Source organism: Neopsephotus bourkii, unplaced genomic scaffold (assembly GCF_033783945.1).
Source record: "Neopsephotus bourkii isolate Nb327-2 ecotype Australia unplaced genomic scaffold, CSIRO-AGI_Nbou_v1 NB_1768, whole genome shotgun sequence".
NCBI classification, from domain to species: domain Eukaryota; kingdom Metazoa; phylum Chordata; class Aves; order Psittaciformes; family Psittacidae; genus Neopsephotus; species Neopsephotus bourkii.
The window spans coordinates 5176858-5194442 of record NW_026902242.1 but is presented as its reverse complement, the minus strand read 5'-3'; the positions used below and the strand labels follow the sequence as shown (position 1 = coordinate 5194442).

Sequence of the window (17585 nt, the reverse complement as noted above, 5' to 3'; positions counted from 1 at the left end):
ATGTGAAAACATATCCAATAGTAAAGTTCATTAAGAGATGAATATAGGAACATTTTCCATGTGCTCATTTGCATTTATTCTGCAACTCTCGTTCTGGAAATATTTATATACTCAACTCTTCTACACACCTATAGGTAGACATACTTCAATATTAAAAATATAATAATCAGCTTGGAGATACATATTTTAAAATATTTTTTGAAAAATAAACGGCCTTGAGGTACATATTTTTGTTCTCAGCTCAAAAAACCTAACTGAAAACGTGGAATTCGTTGGAAAATAGGATGTCGTTGCACTAACTGATGGTATTTCTGATCTTTTTACCACCTTGCCTTACTTGATTGTTATGTGGAGAATAAGAATAAGGGACGTCTCATATTCCTTTGCCTTCTTTATTTAAGAAAAAAAGCCACATTACATTGGAAAAATATTGCAACAGAAGAGTTGAATATTTTTATCACCTAGAAACAAATGACAGTACATATATTATACTTTACTATATTTCCGAGTACATGCTTTCATGTTTAACATTTAATCAGTGTACAGGTACTTGAGTATGAGATACTTTTGAACATTTACATCTATAAGCCTATCAGAAAAGACAAATACATCTGCTGGAAATCAGTGCTCTTATTTTTTTAATGTACAAATACCTCTTTCCCTACTTTGAAACTTGTGTAGCAAAAATTGCGGTAAATTCCTTCTATTTTTTCATTTTGTTTTACACATGCCTTTGCATTTTTTCAATCTCCAGTCTTCCCTTCTTTTTGCTAAAAGCATAGAGAGTTGAATTTATGATAGTACAGACAACTGCTACACACAGAGCTGCTACTGCCACTGTTACTGCAGTGTTGGCACCGTTAGTGCTGCCTTGATGATTTAAAGGCACAAATGCTTTTGGAGGAAGGAACCATGTGGTTTGCGCTATATTAGACACCTCTGAAATCAAGTTGGTATCATCAACAGCACATATAGCAAAGTAGATTTTGGTGCCATTTTCTGTTTTATTTTCTGGTTGAATTTCAAATGATTCTTCTCCACCAGCTTCCTTAGGTATGAGATTAGAGCAATTCACAGAAGTAGCACGATCAAAGTTATTCCTTAGGTCCAGAAGATTTTCACTGGTTTTTATTATGTAGTGATCAGCTAGGGGGAGAAAAAAACATGTTAATAGCAAGCAAGTATAAATGTTTTCACATCCTTTCTTGCAGTGACAGTATAGTACTTCTAGAGCCATTTTGTAAAAAAAATGTGCTAATGAATCCTGTTTTACTACTGACAATTACTCAGCATGGAGCATTGGCAAGTTTGCTTCTAAGCCTTATTGTCAAAAGTCTATCATGCCTGGGTCTAGGAACTCCTCAATTGAAATTGAATGTGCCTTAAAGATATGATTTCACCAACACTCCTAGTTTTGTGCAGATCTGTGCAAAATGTAGCTGAATGAGAAACTGTGTTGTCCAAATACAAACATAAGATGAAATGGTAATTAAAATATATTTGTATATTTGTAGATAGCAGGGATAAGCTTTGCATCTGGTCTGTATTCTCACTCAGCACAAGGTATGCGGGGAGGTGGGGTCAGTCTCTTCTCCCAAGGAACAAGAGATAGGACAGGAGGAAATGGCCTCAAGCTGCACCAAGGGAGGTTTAGACTGGAGGTTAGGAACAATTCTTCCCCCAGAGGGTGCTCAGGCATTGGATCAGGCTGCCCAGGGCAGTGCTGGAGTCACCGTCCCTGCGTGTTCACATACCGTGTAGACCTGCTATCTTAAACTATAGTGCAATAGTTTTAGGATAAAAGTTTTTTAGACATAGAGTTGCTGGATAACAATGAAATAAGTTGAGATTTGGGGTTTTTGGTTGGTTTTTTTTTTCCTTGTATGGCTATTAAAAATTTTAGACAAATGTAAGGTTTTAATCTGAAACTGTAATCTGCACAACTGTGGACTGTAGATTTTAACATACAGTCTCTGGTTTACGCAAGGAAATGCTTGTACATTTCATCTGGAATTAGTTTTCATTTTTCCTGTGCAACAACCTTAAAAGGAGTATTTTGGATAGAACATTACTGCCTATCAGTGGTCCTTTTACATCTTTGAAAAGAGACTACAGATTTGTATCTTCCATGTTGCCGTTATGCACAGGCATGGACTAAGACTGCTAAAGTCTCTAGTGGTTGTACTACAATTTTATGTATTTGATTTGCTTATACTATCCCTTGGTTTACTTGTTGGCTGTTTAGGGTTTTTTTTAACATGAAAAACAAGGAGAACTGAAACAGGTACTATGCAATAAGGTAAGTTTCTGTTTGGTTACATTTTCAGGTAGGTTCTGAGGGTTGGTTCTGAGGGTGCGTCCTTCCAAATAAAAATATCAACCTCATCTCATAGCAATGTAGTGTCTCACTCACCTTTTCCATTGTCAAAGTCACCTCCTGGAGCTGTCCAAGACAACACTATTGTTCTGTTTTCTATACGAGCATGAAGGTCTGTAACTTTACAGGGTGGATAAATAGGAGCAGGATCTCCCGTACTCACTACGAAAGAACCTGTTGAAATTCTGCTGAAACTTCCCAGCTGGACTTGGATTTCTTCATCAGCAAATTCAGGTCTTGGTGCAGTCATGTAAATTTTACCTTTTTAAAAGATTTTTCAACTTTCATTGTGACAGAATTCTGAATTGCATTTTCTTCTCATTTTTATTATCTCTTCTCATCCTACACATTTTCTTTAGCTTATTCAAATATAGTGGAAAATTAGTGAAGTAATTCAGCATAAAATTTAGGAACCCCCCAAACCAGACAAAGTCTGAAACGTGTAAAAATTAGAAATGATGCAACCAGTAAAGCAGATTGCAGATGCTGGTGAGCCAAGGGTGCAGTAAGATAGTTTCATCCATCTCTTTACCCATATTGCATATATTGGTTATATAGAATGTACTTTGTGAGGTTTGAGACAATTTTTATCCTGATTTTTCTAAATTTCACAATGTAAAAGTGTAAAAATATTAAATTTTAATATAATAGATGGGACATCTTTTAAGATGAAATGCCATTTTTTGAATCCAAATGATCTCATTTGCTAACCTTTACACACCCCTACATACAAACAGACAAAGAACTGTCTGTTTCATAAACTCTCCATACCATTTTCTCTGTAGCCTGAATTATACAAGGCTTGATTTCGCTTTAGTCTAAGACTGGTGGTTGCATTTCTCCCATGAGACTTCACTTTTAGGCTGTATCTTCCAGTGCCTTGTAAAGAAGTAAAGTATCTTGAATAGATTCCATCACTCTTCATCATGTCAGCACCTTGGTATAGAATTATTGAGAATTACTAACTCAAAATACCTGCTGGTAAACAAGGTTATTTTTGCTCTTCATAGATAAACATAAACCCTGAACATTACTATGCAGAATACCTGGCAGTGTCTTGTAATCTGTACATCTTTAACAACAGGAGTGGCCCCACTATGACAGCCTGTGTTTCATATATTATTTTTTTTTAAAAAGAACCATTTTGCATTAACACCTTTAGGTAAACCTCTTGTTACTGTATAGAACCAAGTTAATATATTAACCAAGTTAATACTTATTACCCATCGACTACATAAAGCACCTTTAAATCAGAAAAGTGTCATAATTTCCCCTTTGGCCAGGAATTTATCAAGGATTTCTTCTCTTTTAAGTGAACTTCTGCAGTTGTACCTGACTGGCTGCAGTAGGTGATCTACTGGTGGCATCCAAGCTCACAATTAAAATTTGCAAGCCTGGCAGCAATGTAAAAATAACTTCACAGGTTTCAGAATATAGAAGATGTTTAATAAACACAGCGTAGCACACTGAAATTTTGTTATATATATATGTGAAAGGAAGGACAGAATCAGAAAGCATTGCTGGCTGCTGCTGCACTTACAAAGCTACAGGTCTACAGCAGTGGTGAGAGAAACGGGATGAAAAGAGATTGAGTGATGCTGAATGCTGGGAATGTCTTACTATTGTTCTAATAAAGAGTATTCTTGAAAATAATGCAATAATTTAAATGCAATAAAATAAATAATGCAATTATAAATAATGCATACATAAATACAGAGATGAAGGTGCAAGGTCCTACACCTGGACTGGGGCAATCCCAGGCACAGATACAGGTTGGGCAGAGGAGTGATTCAGAGCAGCCTGAGGAGAAGGGCTTGCAGGTGTTGCTTGATGAGAAACTGAATGTGAGTTGCTTCAATGTGCATTTGAGCACAGAAACCCCCCCGTGTGCTGGGCTGCATCAACAGGAGTGTGAGCAGCAGGTCGAGGGAGGTGATCCTGCCCCTCTGCTCTGCTCTGCTCTCATGAGACCCCACTTGCAGCACTGTGTGCAGTGCTGGTGTCCTCAAAATAAAAAGGACATGGATTAAGTCCAGAGGAGGCCACTAGGATGATCAGGGGCTGGAGCACTTCCTGTATGGAGGCAGGCTGAGAACATTGAGGCTGTTCAGCCTAGAGAAGAGAAGCTGTGTGGAGATCTCAGAGCAGCTTCCAGTGTCTGAAGCGGGGCTATAAGGTTGCTGGAGAGGGACTCTCCATCAGGGACTGTAGTGATAGGACAAGGGGTGATTGGTTCAAACTGAAACAGGAGAAATTCAGGTTAGATCTAAGGCAGAAACTCCTCCCTGTGAGGATGCTGAGGCGCTGGCATAGGGTGCCCAGAGAAGTTGTGGCTGCCCCATCCCTGGCAGTGTTCAAGGCCTGGTCTAGTGTGTGATGTCTCCTGCCTGTGACAGGGGGTTGGAACTGGATGAGCTTTAAGGCCCCTTCCAACCTTTACCATTCTGTGATTCTAAAGCTAACATTTAGTTATCTGAATGGATAAATCTGAAGGGAACTTGTAGACTTGGATTCCAAAATGCATAACTGCTAGTGTTTTTACTATTATATATGGAATCTTACCTGCACCATTATCAAGAAGTTCAAGGGTTACTGCTGTAGCATCATCCTTCTCTATAGTGGCTGTCACTGTTGCACCAAGAACAGGCCAAAACCCTTGGCTAACCTCTGCATAAACAACCACTGGATTAAATGCTGTATTTGCCCTGTTCATGTGAGCTGCAGCAATCACAGGAGCAACATCATAACATGCTGGTCGAGAGGTAGCTGTTACTGATATACCTTGAGTTGTTGTATGAACATTTTTAATATAAAACTGCCAATCACCCACCTGTAAATAAAATACAAAAGTATAAAAACTAGTGAAAAAGCTTCATGTTCCAACAGGACAATAATAAAAAAGTAATAAAGAAAACCTGAATGCTAGTCTATAGGGAATGTCAATTCAGAAAATGTTTAGTCTTTACCTCTGCAGTGCCACTTATGCGGAGTCTAGCTGTGTAGGGGTTTGAACTATCAATTGTAAAGTCTGAGCTTCCATATTCTTTTCCTTTGGGGTCCCTCAGGAAAAAAAATGGCTGAGACAGGTTCCATGAAATGCTGAAGAAAGTATCATTTCCCACAGTTTTGTCAACAGGCACAGTAGTGTTCATCCATGCAGAATGCTGAACAACTAGCTCTTTGCTTTCAAGCTGTGGTTAGAGAAATAAAGCTTGTCTTGTTGCTAGTTAGTAAAGAAACATTTAACATATTTTCAGAGTGATTCTTTGTCCATTGCAAAATATGGTATCCATTCACTGCTGACTTAAAATGGATTAGTCTTGGAGGAGACAACTGAAAAGCATTTACGCCTTTTGGAAACTACCATGAAAAAAGATCCATGCTTAAGTGTTTCTAACTCAGCGTTATATAGAAAAGATGAGAGGCTTTCTAATTCTGCTGTCTCTACCTACAGGAAAATTAAGAGCTATCTGGCCAGCTGTTGAATGAAGAAAACTAACAAAATCCCAGGTTCACTTTATGAAATGGCTGCTTGCATAGTAACATTGATTTCAAGTGTAAAATTGTAATAAACAGAATAAGTTATAGTAAGTCCTTCATTTCTGTATCTATTTATCTGCCTATCCAAAGCATTATGCCAGTAAGCTGTATTTCCACTGCAGTCATAAGCTTAGTTTTTTTCCTTGTATAGGTGGGACAGAAGAGTCAATTAAAGACAGTATAACAACTCAAAATATCCCAGACCCAATTTTCTAAGCCACATTAACTGCTGCTTATAATCTAGTTATCTCTGTGAGTGGTATATTTTGGATAAAACATAAGCCCAGATCTGTATTAAATATTAACAAAATGAGGAAAGCATTGCTAAATTCTAGTTATCAATTGTTGTAGATTAAAAGTCTAAAAGTGTATATATTAAAATTATACATATAGCTTAGGAGAGAAGTTGTATTTTTTATTGTATCTTTGTTGCTTAAGTTAGTCTGTTGAAATGCTCTAAAAGGTAATGTTTCAGATAGGAGTGAACTAAACATCCTGCAGGATTTCTGCTTGCTTTTCTCTCAAAGTCTCTTGGACTTCGATAACTGTGATAAATAATTTTCTTGATATTTTTGAAACCAAGAATTATAGATGTTATTAACATTATAGATTTATTTCCTTGAAGTGAAATGTGGGAGATCACTAAGAAATGGACTTGCTTTTTTTTCTGTGATTGAGCCACTGAGCCCATTCATGTCTAAATGAATTCAATTACTGATCATCTAAAAGCATTGGAGGAAACACAAGTGTTGAAATTCAAACCTGAATAGATTGTTCAGAAATATCTCCATTTCCTGAGGTAATTGCACTGAACACTTCAATTAATTTGCTGGGAACAACTCCATCTGAAGCACAAAGCTTTAAACCTCCTGAAAGATAAGAGCAAAGAATTAGAAATACTAATTTTGATTCTAAAATTGCTCAGTTTTATGTGACTTCTGGTACTGAATGTTCTACTGAGGCAGCCAATTTGTTACAAAGTCAAAATCAAAATCTATCTTTTTATTGATGTGTCAATGTATGTGTCATAGTAAATGCCAGCTCGTGCAATCAGTTCATTTTATCTCTCATTGGTAAAGATGCGGCATGTCATTGAGTACAGTATTTTTAGACTTCTAGTGCTTTTGGAGTAACATATTATCCTTTCAGTGAAATTCTGCTCTGAAATACCTCTGTAGGAAAAACACAGTGGCATACCATGGTTTTTAACTCTTGAAATCCAGATCATCTTTATTTTGAAACATGAAGTTTAGATCTCTTTGCACGCAGTCTGAGTTCAAGCAGCCCTAGTCCATTGGAAGTTCTCATACTAGTGCAGGGCTGTTAATGAATTCATTGTGAATATGGATTCATACGGTTCTGCTGAGGCTTGTGTCTAAGCATTTGCACTTCATGCACTTGTCGCAAGTACCTCTCAAACTAGGATCATACATATCAGACATAAACTGAGCCATCACTGTGCTCTCAACTCACAGGTTATCCCTCTCCTGCCACCTAATGCCTCTCACCCCTGTCCGTCTTGCACACACTGACATAAGGTGTGCAGGGTACATCAGGTGTATGGCTGTGTCTCATGAGAGAACACGTGGAGTAATATGAGGTGGAGGAGGTCTTATCTGAGATATGTATTTAGTAACTTTGCAAAACTGACTTTTGTTTCTAGGCAGGAAGACCTGCTGGTTGATGACTACATGATGAAGGACCATCTGGGTTCTTTCTGCCCCCAAAATCATTCTTAATAAATTCTCCACAAGGGGAGTTTAAACAACAAATTCTGTCTTAAAATACAAGCCAGGACAGAATTAAAATCTGGACTCCACCATTGTCCTTGTCATGTTGATCTAATAATGTTGAAGAGTGTATAAGGGTATTTAAAGTTATTTAAATTGCTAAAACAAGTGGACTGTACTCTGAAAATGCACAGCATGTGCACCCTTAAATAAGAATCTTTATTCACTGTATTTGTCTGGAGTCAGCTTGCTTTCTAGATCTACTCAAGAACTTCTCATTCTTCCCTGGCACTTCCAGGTGCAGTAGCATGAAGCAACACCCCTATGGACAGTTTTTAAATGGTTGCTTTCAAACTAATCATGTAGCTTCAGCTACGCTTGCTTATGACAAGGGTAGCCACTGTGCTTACAATTTTCTAGCCAGTGCACTTCAGCTGCAACAGCTGAGGAAATCATTATTCTTCGTGTACTAAAAAATGCTTATGAGTAAAAGCATATAGAAAATTCTAGTCATTGCATGTAATGCTAGAAATAAAACTCTAGACATTTCTTTTCATGTTAGAGAACAATATCATAAGAAAATCTCCTTAGTAATAGGGTATTGTCATGTTTTAAACCAAGACAGCTCTTAAAGGGTAACTATGGATCTAAAGAGTTCTGCTTGTTTGCATTAAAAAAAGCTGCTCATGATAACAAAATTTCCTTAAAACTAGATTTGTTTTAATTTTTACATTTAAATCTAAAATTCCAGACTGATGGCATTGCCATGCTTTTACATTTTCATACTTGAACATGAACAAGCCAGAGCGTGAGAGTGCATTGTAGAATATTTACCAGTTAGTTCTGAAAGTTCTTCTAGTTTCTTGTCTGCCTGTGGCCCCAGTGCAATGGTGTGAATTTTAGCCCCACTTTGTTTCACCAAATTAAAGCAAGCTGCTACTGCTGGGTCCTCTCCATCCGTCAATAACACCATTTCTGAACCATATGTAGTATTCATTTTATTTGCAATTACCTGCATTGAGAAAAGAATTCATGATATAAGCAGCAGAATGATGTTGAAATACTAGTTTATCCCAGGACACAGTCAATGTATGCATTTGGAGCTGTCAACTTCCAACAGCAAATTTATTAACTGTTAACTTCCAAAAAACAAATTTATTCTATAATAAGTGTTCGAGATTTTATTTAATGCTAGAACTATTACAATATTAATTATTGTAATTGATAATGCAAGCTCTAAATGCTCAGATTAGTAAGTGTTCAGTTATAAATAGTGAATATTTAATATATGCTTTCCTGGGGCAGGAAACTGTCCCAGATTTAAGATGTCAAAAGCATTCTGCCTATATATGCTTTGCTGGTTCGGGAACTGGATATTTAAGCGCATCATAATAAAAACTTCTGTCTCCTGTCTGGAACTACTCTATTCTCTAGTCAAAATTTCAAGAGTACAGAAGGACAGACTTCTGTCTAAGTATGGACTCTGAAGTAACTGAAGGTGAGGCAAAAAGGGGTAGTCAAGGCTGTTCCATCCCTCTCTGGTTGCCGGTCATCCTTCTGGTGTCCCCCTGTCCTGAGCCTCCTCCCTGCCCTGGAGTCTCAGCCACCTTGGAAGTCTCATCCTTCTCTGTGCAATTTCTCTCTTTCCCTTCTTTTCTTTTTCCTACATGCTGCTCCTTATTTTCAGTTTTGCATCTGAATAAGGTGACATCTGGGACTTCAAACTGCCAGCCCAAGGAAGTATAACAAACAAATAAATAATAACCATAGAATCATGTAATAGTTTGGGTTGGAAAGCACCTTAAGATCATGTAGTTCCAACCCCCTGCCATGAGCAGGGACACCTCACACTAAACTGTGCCACCCGAGACTCCATCCAGCCTGGCCTTGAACACTGCCAGGGATGGCACATTTGCCACTTCTTCTGGCAACCTGTTCCAGTGCCTCACTACCTTCACAGTAAAGAACTTCCTCCTTATGTCTAACCTGAACTTCTCTGTTTCCCAATCTCCCAAGCTCATGAGATGTATGTGGTTTCACAGTTTTAGGGGTTTGATTCATGACTACTGAGCTGGGGGAATTATTCACAAATTTAGGTCATTCTTGTAGTTAATTTTGGAAATTCATCTTCTTTTTCAATAGCCTTTTAAAGCATGAACTTTAAAGCACATCTGGACTGTCTTTTAGTAATACTCTTCCTAATGCCATATAATGGTAATGCCAATTTCTATACCAGATTACCTCCTGATAGATTCAAGAATCATCTTATCTTTCTTAACTCTACCATATTTTCTCTCTTTATTCTACCATTGCATCTGAAGTCCATGTTCAAGTATGTTTCTCACTTCTTCCTCACTTCCCTACATCCCAAGGCTATCTCCACATTGTACTTTACCTTAAGTCCTTTATGTATCCCTGCACAGATATTGGTCAGTCCACTAGGAATTGTAGGCAAAAATTGCACAAATTTTTGGCGTGTCTCATCATCAGTTATTTGTTGCAGATGAGCTCTTTCAGTTGCATCAGAGTCAAATGTGACAATTGCAACCCAGGAGCCAGTTTCAATGACATGGAGCAGGTATGTCTCTGCAGCAGTACGGAGGTTTTCCATGCGGTTGTGCTGTATGTGAAAAAACCCATCCTTAGAATGCAGTCTCTTTGAAAAGCTGTGGTTATGAACAAAATGTAGGACTTATTGATGTTGTCAGGTTGTAATTAAAAACTATCTGCCATAATGTAACTCGTGTATGCTCAGTTTGAGTAGAGAGGAGATGTAAACCATGTTCTGGTCTTGTGAAAGCACAGCAGATTGCAGCTTCCAAGAAAGATGTAACCAGGCAAAGTTCATCTTCTGATGTTACAACTTCATTCCTAATAAAGGTTTTTTGTTGCTTCTTACGGGGTTTGATAGCATGATAGCAATGCAAAAGGACAAAACCTATGATGCATGAGCAGTAGATTAGTCTAGAGACAAAGTATTTTGAAAATAGAAATAATACTAAAGTAAAATTATGGCTATTATAAATGCAAATATTTGAAGGGATTACTAAAAAAAGTTATCTTTTAAAGCATTTATCATGGAGCTGTGAAGTCTATTAATAAATTATGAGACAGCTGCCTTACCTACCCAGATAATTTTGTCATCTTTCTACAGATGATCCAATTTATGCAGATTTATAAAAGTATGATACCCTCATAAGCCTGGAAATAAGCCTATATTCAGGGTTGTTTGCTAAACCTTGCATCCATAAACAAGCTCAGTATCTCATGCCACAAGATGTTGTAAAAGAATAAACCTATGCAAAGTTTGTGGAAAAAAAAGGGAAAAAAACCTCCAGCTGTGTTTAAATGACATAACTTTACTTCTGCTTACATTCTTGATTCCAAAGAGCAATATTGTAATGAGGAAAGAACATTTAATTTATTAATGTTTCATGACCTATGTATTTACTTTAAAATTTAGAATCATTCATAACAGAAATACAATGTGAAACTCCATCTATGATATATTGCTGCTTGGAAGAAATACAAGGGCATTTTCATTCTAGGTCTGGAACAAAGGCAGGAAAGGATATAAAATTGATGTTTGACAACAAAAGAAAGACCAAGTCTGCCCTACAACTCTCAATACTTTCAAGCAATTTCTTGCTAGGAACTTTTGCTAAAAAATTGCTTATAAAATGTATATTCTTACCATTCTCATGCTCCCAGAAATATCCAGTACCAAACAAATTACTCTTTCTTGGGCTTGTAGTAGCCTGAATGTAGTCTCAGAGGAGGGTGCAGAAGTATTTAGAACAGTCGAGTTGCGAAAGTCATCAGATTCCATAATTACCTCCCACGTGCTTTTGTGGTTGCACATCTTATTCTGCATATTTGGAGCCTCACTGTTGTGAGTGTTTTGATCACAAAATTCAACCACCTATAAAGTCAGATTGAAGCTGATAATAATTCTGATCCCAACAGTATGAGCATAAGAAAATATCTCAGAAAATATGAAGTTTGTGGTGGGGGACAGGACAGATGGAGGTGTTCCTCTCCATTGAATGTACTCTGTGCCATGGTGCCTGGCTAGCCAGGATCTTAGAAGAGGCAAGTGAAGAAAGCGCTCCCAAAGAACTTACCTCAGATTCTACATAAGCACCAGCGTGTTGTGACATGTAGAAAGCAAGCATTTTATCTGTGAGTACTGAGATCCTTGGAGAGACGGCTTCATGGAGGTTGTACTAGATTTAAGCCTGCTAACATAGATACTGTGGCTGAACAGCATGGAGGTCAGTTCAAGTTAGCAACCTGAAAATTTAACCAACTTCTTGGGTTAAGCTGGTGTTCTTAGACTGGCTCATGTAAGTTTTCTTGAGTCAAATAAGGAAATATGCAAAAGATACAAAGTCAATACTTTGAGAGAAGCAGGAGCTAATCTTTTAGATGTCTCAGGATGCCCATGGCATACTGCTAAGGGAAGACCATGTCCTATCATTATGAGTTAACAATGCAGGTTAAGTACCACATTTCCTCCCCTGCCCCAGTAGGATGGAAGAGGAAAGGAGGAATAAAAGCAAGAAAACTTTATTGTCAAGATAAAACAAAAGCAAGCAAGAAAAAAGTTGTTTAATAAGTGAAGGATAAGTGAAAGAAAAGAAACAAAGTAAGTGATGCAAAGACAATCTTTTAACACCTCCCATGGGTAGACCATGTGGGTAGACCTCTACCATGGGTAGCCAGTTCCAGAACATATATGGCTAAGCCTCCTAAAGCCCCCTGTTTTCCATTTATTGCTGAGCATGACTCCAAATGATATAGAGTATCTCTAAGGTTACTTTGGGTCATCTGCCTCATTTTCTCCCCTTACAGCCTACTGTGCACCCTCCAGACTATTCATTAGTAGAGGCAGAGTGAGAAAGAGAAGGCCTTGATGCTGTTCAGCTAAAGCTAGAACATTAGTGTGCTATTGGTATTCTTTTAGTGAAAAATCTAAAACACAGCATCATATCATCCATTACAAAGAAAGCTATTGTATCCCAACCAAGCCCAGTACACCCAGGAATTTCTTGGAGAGAGCTTGCCCAAAGAAATAAAATTGATAGCTGGAGGAATTGTGATACCATACCACAGAAACCTGTCCATCCTGTTAACCCCTGTCCCAAACACTGGAGCTGACATGAGGAGGCCTGCCTGGTTATCCTGGCTGTTTTCAAGATAAGTGGGCTGCCGCTTCCCTGTTAAGGTTAGACAGAAGACCAGATTGCTCTGTAATGGAGTGTAATAGAGCTAACCAGGTGACACAGTTCAGGCGCCAGTTTTCATAAGGAGTGATCAAAACCTAGAGTTACCTTATGGACATGGCATTTGGCAAGAATGCTTCACTTTTATGCCTGCTAACCTGATTCTCCAAACATGACGCAAGAAGGATTCTGAGGCTCCTTATTGACAGGAAACAGCTGTCAAATAATTTCTAGTAGCTCCTTTGTCTTCCATTTTGAGCAGATTTTAATAGAACTGATAGCATCCTCCATAGTCTTTGGAACTAATTAAAGAAGCACCTGACTGATCATTCTCCCCAGCAGAAATTACTGGTTAGACCCTAAATGTTACTAAACTCTTAAGTCCAGAAGGGTATAGTAATACTTACAGGACGTGCGTATGGCATATACATAATAGAACATGAGATATTTTGGCGTATATCTGGAATAAATACACATCCTTTTTCATACAGCTGACCATCATATATACAGCTTCTTGGCTTACATATGTCTCCTCTGCAGTCTTGGAAAACAGGAATACCAGTCACACCAGATGGACAGCTAAGGGAAGAGAACATAAGCAAGGCTACTTAAGAACCCATACACATAGTCTGTAACTGGTTAATTATTTGAATTTTGACTGCCCAAAGCCAAATTGCTGTTGACACACCACTGCACTAGGCACTGCACAAGTCCATATGTAGGCTTTCTCTGTGCCTGGCAGCATCCTCAAACTAATCTATAAATAGTTAAAATCATAAAACAGTTGTGATCTTTTGTGATCTTTCTTGTGATAATCATAGGCTATGCAGGAAAGACATCCTTGTGGTACAAAAGATTGTATTGGTATGCCTGAGCTAGGAAAAAAGTCAAGCCTGAACTAATTCTCTACATTCATTTAGTTATTGTCCCTCTTTGTAGAAACTGTTTAAGATCACAGTGGTTTCAGTAGGCAATCCCAGTGCTGATGATGACTGATCTTTGATAAAATCAGGTCAAATAGGTATGAAACAAATAGTGACTGAAGTCTGCAGTTGCACACATAAAAGATTGTCCACCCTCATCTCCTGAACCTGTTACAAAACAACACCAAAGACAGCTGTGGTTTTCTGGGCTGCTGAGCAGGCAGTAGAGGTTGCTGGCTAAGCACCCTTTAATCGCATGAGCAGGTCGTGGACACTCTGCAAAGTACAGACTCAACACTGATGACAAACGTAATGAAAAGGTTATTGAAATGTTTGAACCTGAGTAATGTAAAAGCAGAAATGGGAAAAACACACTACCTTGTTGCTTCAATAGTTGCTTTTTCAGACACATAAAAAGGCACGTCTCTACTGTATTCATCAAACACCCCCCACCGAAAGTGAGTCCATTCATGGACAAATACTCGACCTGTTGAAATAGAATAGCACATGCACATTCTAAATAAAACTGCTTAAAAGCTACTCAATGTTTTCCTTAGACTTTTTAATAAATTGAAGTCATTCTCTCTGAGGTAAGAGAGGAAGATTGTGAAATATTTACTAATTAAGGAATAACTATCTAAAGCTTTCAAAGGAATGAACAACTTCTGGGTAAAGGTTGGACTTGATGATCTTAAAGGTCTTTTCCAACCTAGCTGAGCCTATGATTTTATGGATCCAGCATTTGAATATTTAACTTCAGACATTTCCCAGGTATTTACTCCTAAAAAACCTCTCAGAGGTTTTCGCATTTTAACAAGCAAATTGAAGTATCCATATTCATTATTCACTGAGGAAAATCTTGGCCTTTTTGTATGAATAGTAAAGCAGGCAATTAAATTAAATGGTATGAAATAGTATTACCTTTTTCTCCATAAACATTAGTCAGATTTTCATTTAGCAGGAAGTTAGGTGTGAAATGGATGTACCGTCCTTTCATCTTACATCCTTCATACAGTAAGGTATAAGGATCATCCGCATGTTTCATATAATAGTCTGCTATGATGACATCTGCCTGAAAAAGTAAGACCGACGTTATACATGACATGGGTGTCGAGAAGAGTTGGGTTATTCTTGTTGAATAAATTCGGTCCTGCGATCCTGCAATTCTTTTTACCCTAAAAACACCCTCAACAATGTTGAGTAAGAACTACCAGAGTCAGTCCTATGTCTTGCTGTGATTTGTAATATAGCCTCATCAGTGTAGCTTTTCCTTGTTCTAATCATAAAACATTCTCTAAATCATACCTGATCATATGATTCAGTTTTTATTCTTGAGTAGTTGGTGTTTTTCTTCCATGTTTTAGGAATTATAATTTTTACAGACTTGAAGAAAAATCTGTGTTTTGTCATTTCAAACAAGTAATTAGAAGCATTTTTAATCATGTTCTGGGGAATGAAAGAAAACAAAATATCAGTATCAACATTAGTATTAAACATTTGACTGTACGTGCAATGAGCCTTATCAAGAAACAGCAGTGCAGAAAAGTAGAAGTACATAGCACAAAACTAATAAAGCATTACAATCTTTGCTAAGAAAAGAATAAACAAAAAAGCCAAGGACTAAGCTGTCATTCTTGGAATTTCTCAGCGGTTCTATAATCCTGTTCTTATTCACAGATTGGGATAAAACTCCCACTCTAGACTTCATGTGAAGTGAAAACTACTAAATACAGGGATTTTAGCTTTAAACTCATACTGGCCTGACAGCACATGTGGGCAAGATTCACCACTGCACCTGCTTTGCATTTATCTGACCAATGTCATATTTTTCCTCTCAAATTTGCCATTTCTCATTTCTTCTTATTTGTATGATGGTTACTATATGTCACCATGACTTTCCTTTCCTGTTGATCTTTCACCACTTCACTTGCAGTAGAGGCATCAGAAAAAGCTTTCTCTTTCTTTGTTTTTCTCTCCACTAACAACCAAGTGTTCAGTGGAAAAAACCAATCAGGGAGGAGGGACCTGAAACCTGTCCCTGTAGGCTTTTCATCATCTAAGAAACAAGCTCAGTCAGACAGGAGGCTCTGGAATCAACTGTCCGTGTTACACGTACATAAAAGTCAGTTAAAGATTTCTGGAAGAGATTCAGTTTCCTAGGACTGAGAGTGACAGTGAGTGCTAACCCATGAGAAGTTAAGCAGTAATGAGACGTGCCACATCAGCTGTCCCTGTGTGACTCCTTGCCTGCTCTTCAGATAGAACAGAGCAATTTGACTAGCTCAAGGGAACTGAAAGAATGGTGACAGAGCAAGACTCATAAGGTCAGCTCTAACGTGAATTTGGTATGTGCTAGGTGTCTCACACTAACAGTAACTATCACTCATATTCTTCTATATGAAAACACACTCTCAGTGGTTTGCTCCTTAATAAAAGTTGAGGGATCTAAACTCTACTTACTCTTAAAAACAGGGACAGCTAGTAACTGAAATCATGTCCACTTTTACTCCATACTACCTAATGAAAGAACACTAGTATAATCGATGGCTATTAAACAAGCATTAGTAAGACATTCTTTCAGGTAAACATAATTTGGAAAGCTACTTAAAGGAATCTCACTCTGCCTCCCAACAGAGATATTACAGCATTGTCTGAGAGAATTAGTGCTCTTAGCAGCAACAACATATGGCAAGACAAATTACAATTTTAGTAACTATGGGATTGATCCATGATTAAGTCAAAACAACATGAAAAACACAAGAGTGAGAGCTGGACCTGATTCATGCTACTTTCCAAGGAGAAGAGTCAAGTCACAAATACCAGGGAACAAAGCATATACAGACTTTCTTACCATTGTGTTCAGGATTATGTTGGCATCTTCTGGCACCTGGGGATTAATTGCAACAACCAGATCCTCATAGCCATTCTCATTTAGCCATACTGTAGAACCTTTTATCAGCTGCAAGAGCTGAAAAGATAGCAAAAATATCAGACTCTGAGTCACCCCCCATTACTTGTCTCTGACTGGGAGATTCTTGGATAGAAAAGTGATGGCTTTATCAGTCTTATTTATATGACTGCCTGTAACACAAGAAGACTTTGTTATGATAACCCAGAATAGTTCACCTCCCCCATCCGAGTATGTAGAGTCCCAAGCACATCTTATCTTCTTGTTACAGCAGCTAGGATAGTTTGGTTCTTCCCATCTGACTACATGGAGTCCCAAGCGTGTCTTATCTTGGTGTCACAGGTCATTCGCTTCCCCCCCCATTGCATGGCCACCAGCGTGACAGCCAGCTGTGGATCTCAGCAGTCAGACAACAGGACCTGCATTACATCAGTGATTTTGCTAATGAGCCAAACAGCACACCTCATATGTATGATAGGTTAACCAGCACAAGTTTCACTTTCCCTTAAACTTCACTCCTGAGCAGCTCCCCCCTTTGACCAGTCAGTGTCCGGGGGCTCCCACCATGGTAACACTACACTTTCCATAAAGTCAAAGCTTTCACTCCCTGGTGGTGGATGCACACCACCTCTTCACTCCCAACACTGCCTTTGTGTTGAAAAGAGGTGCAATAGTCTACAACAAGACACTGGTGTTCTATGCAAGTACACTTGTATCAGATATGTTGGCGGCATTTAGTTACTTGTTAATTTTAGGAAGAAATAGTTCATATTTTACTGTGAACTAAAAAAACCCCAATTCAGTTTTCTTATGCCTCTTCAGCTTATCTATGCTCTGCTATTTATTGTATAAGAGAAATAATTGCAAAAGCACACTTGGAAC

The 17585-nt window shown here is 38.1% G+C and overlaps 1 protein-coding gene across 1 annotated transcript; it reads right to left on the bottom strand.

Moving 5' to 3' along the window:
- Positions 1-371: 371 nt before the first annotated feature.
- On the bottom strand, positions 372-16799 carry LOC133226090 (calcium-activated chloride channel regulator 1-like; the record flags this gene model as incomplete). Its single annotated transcript, XM_061379232.1, has 14 exons — positions 372-1146; positions 2414-2638; positions 3149-3313; positions 4940-5207; positions 5344-5568; positions 6680-6786; positions 8482-8659; positions 10043-10267; positions 11342-11569; positions 13280-13451; positions 14174-14282; positions 14717-14867; positions 15101-15241; positions 16647-16799. Coding segments are annotated over 14 exons (2772 nt in total), but the record flags the coding sequence as incomplete, so codon positions are not given.
- Positions 16800-17585: the final 786 nt, after the last annotated feature.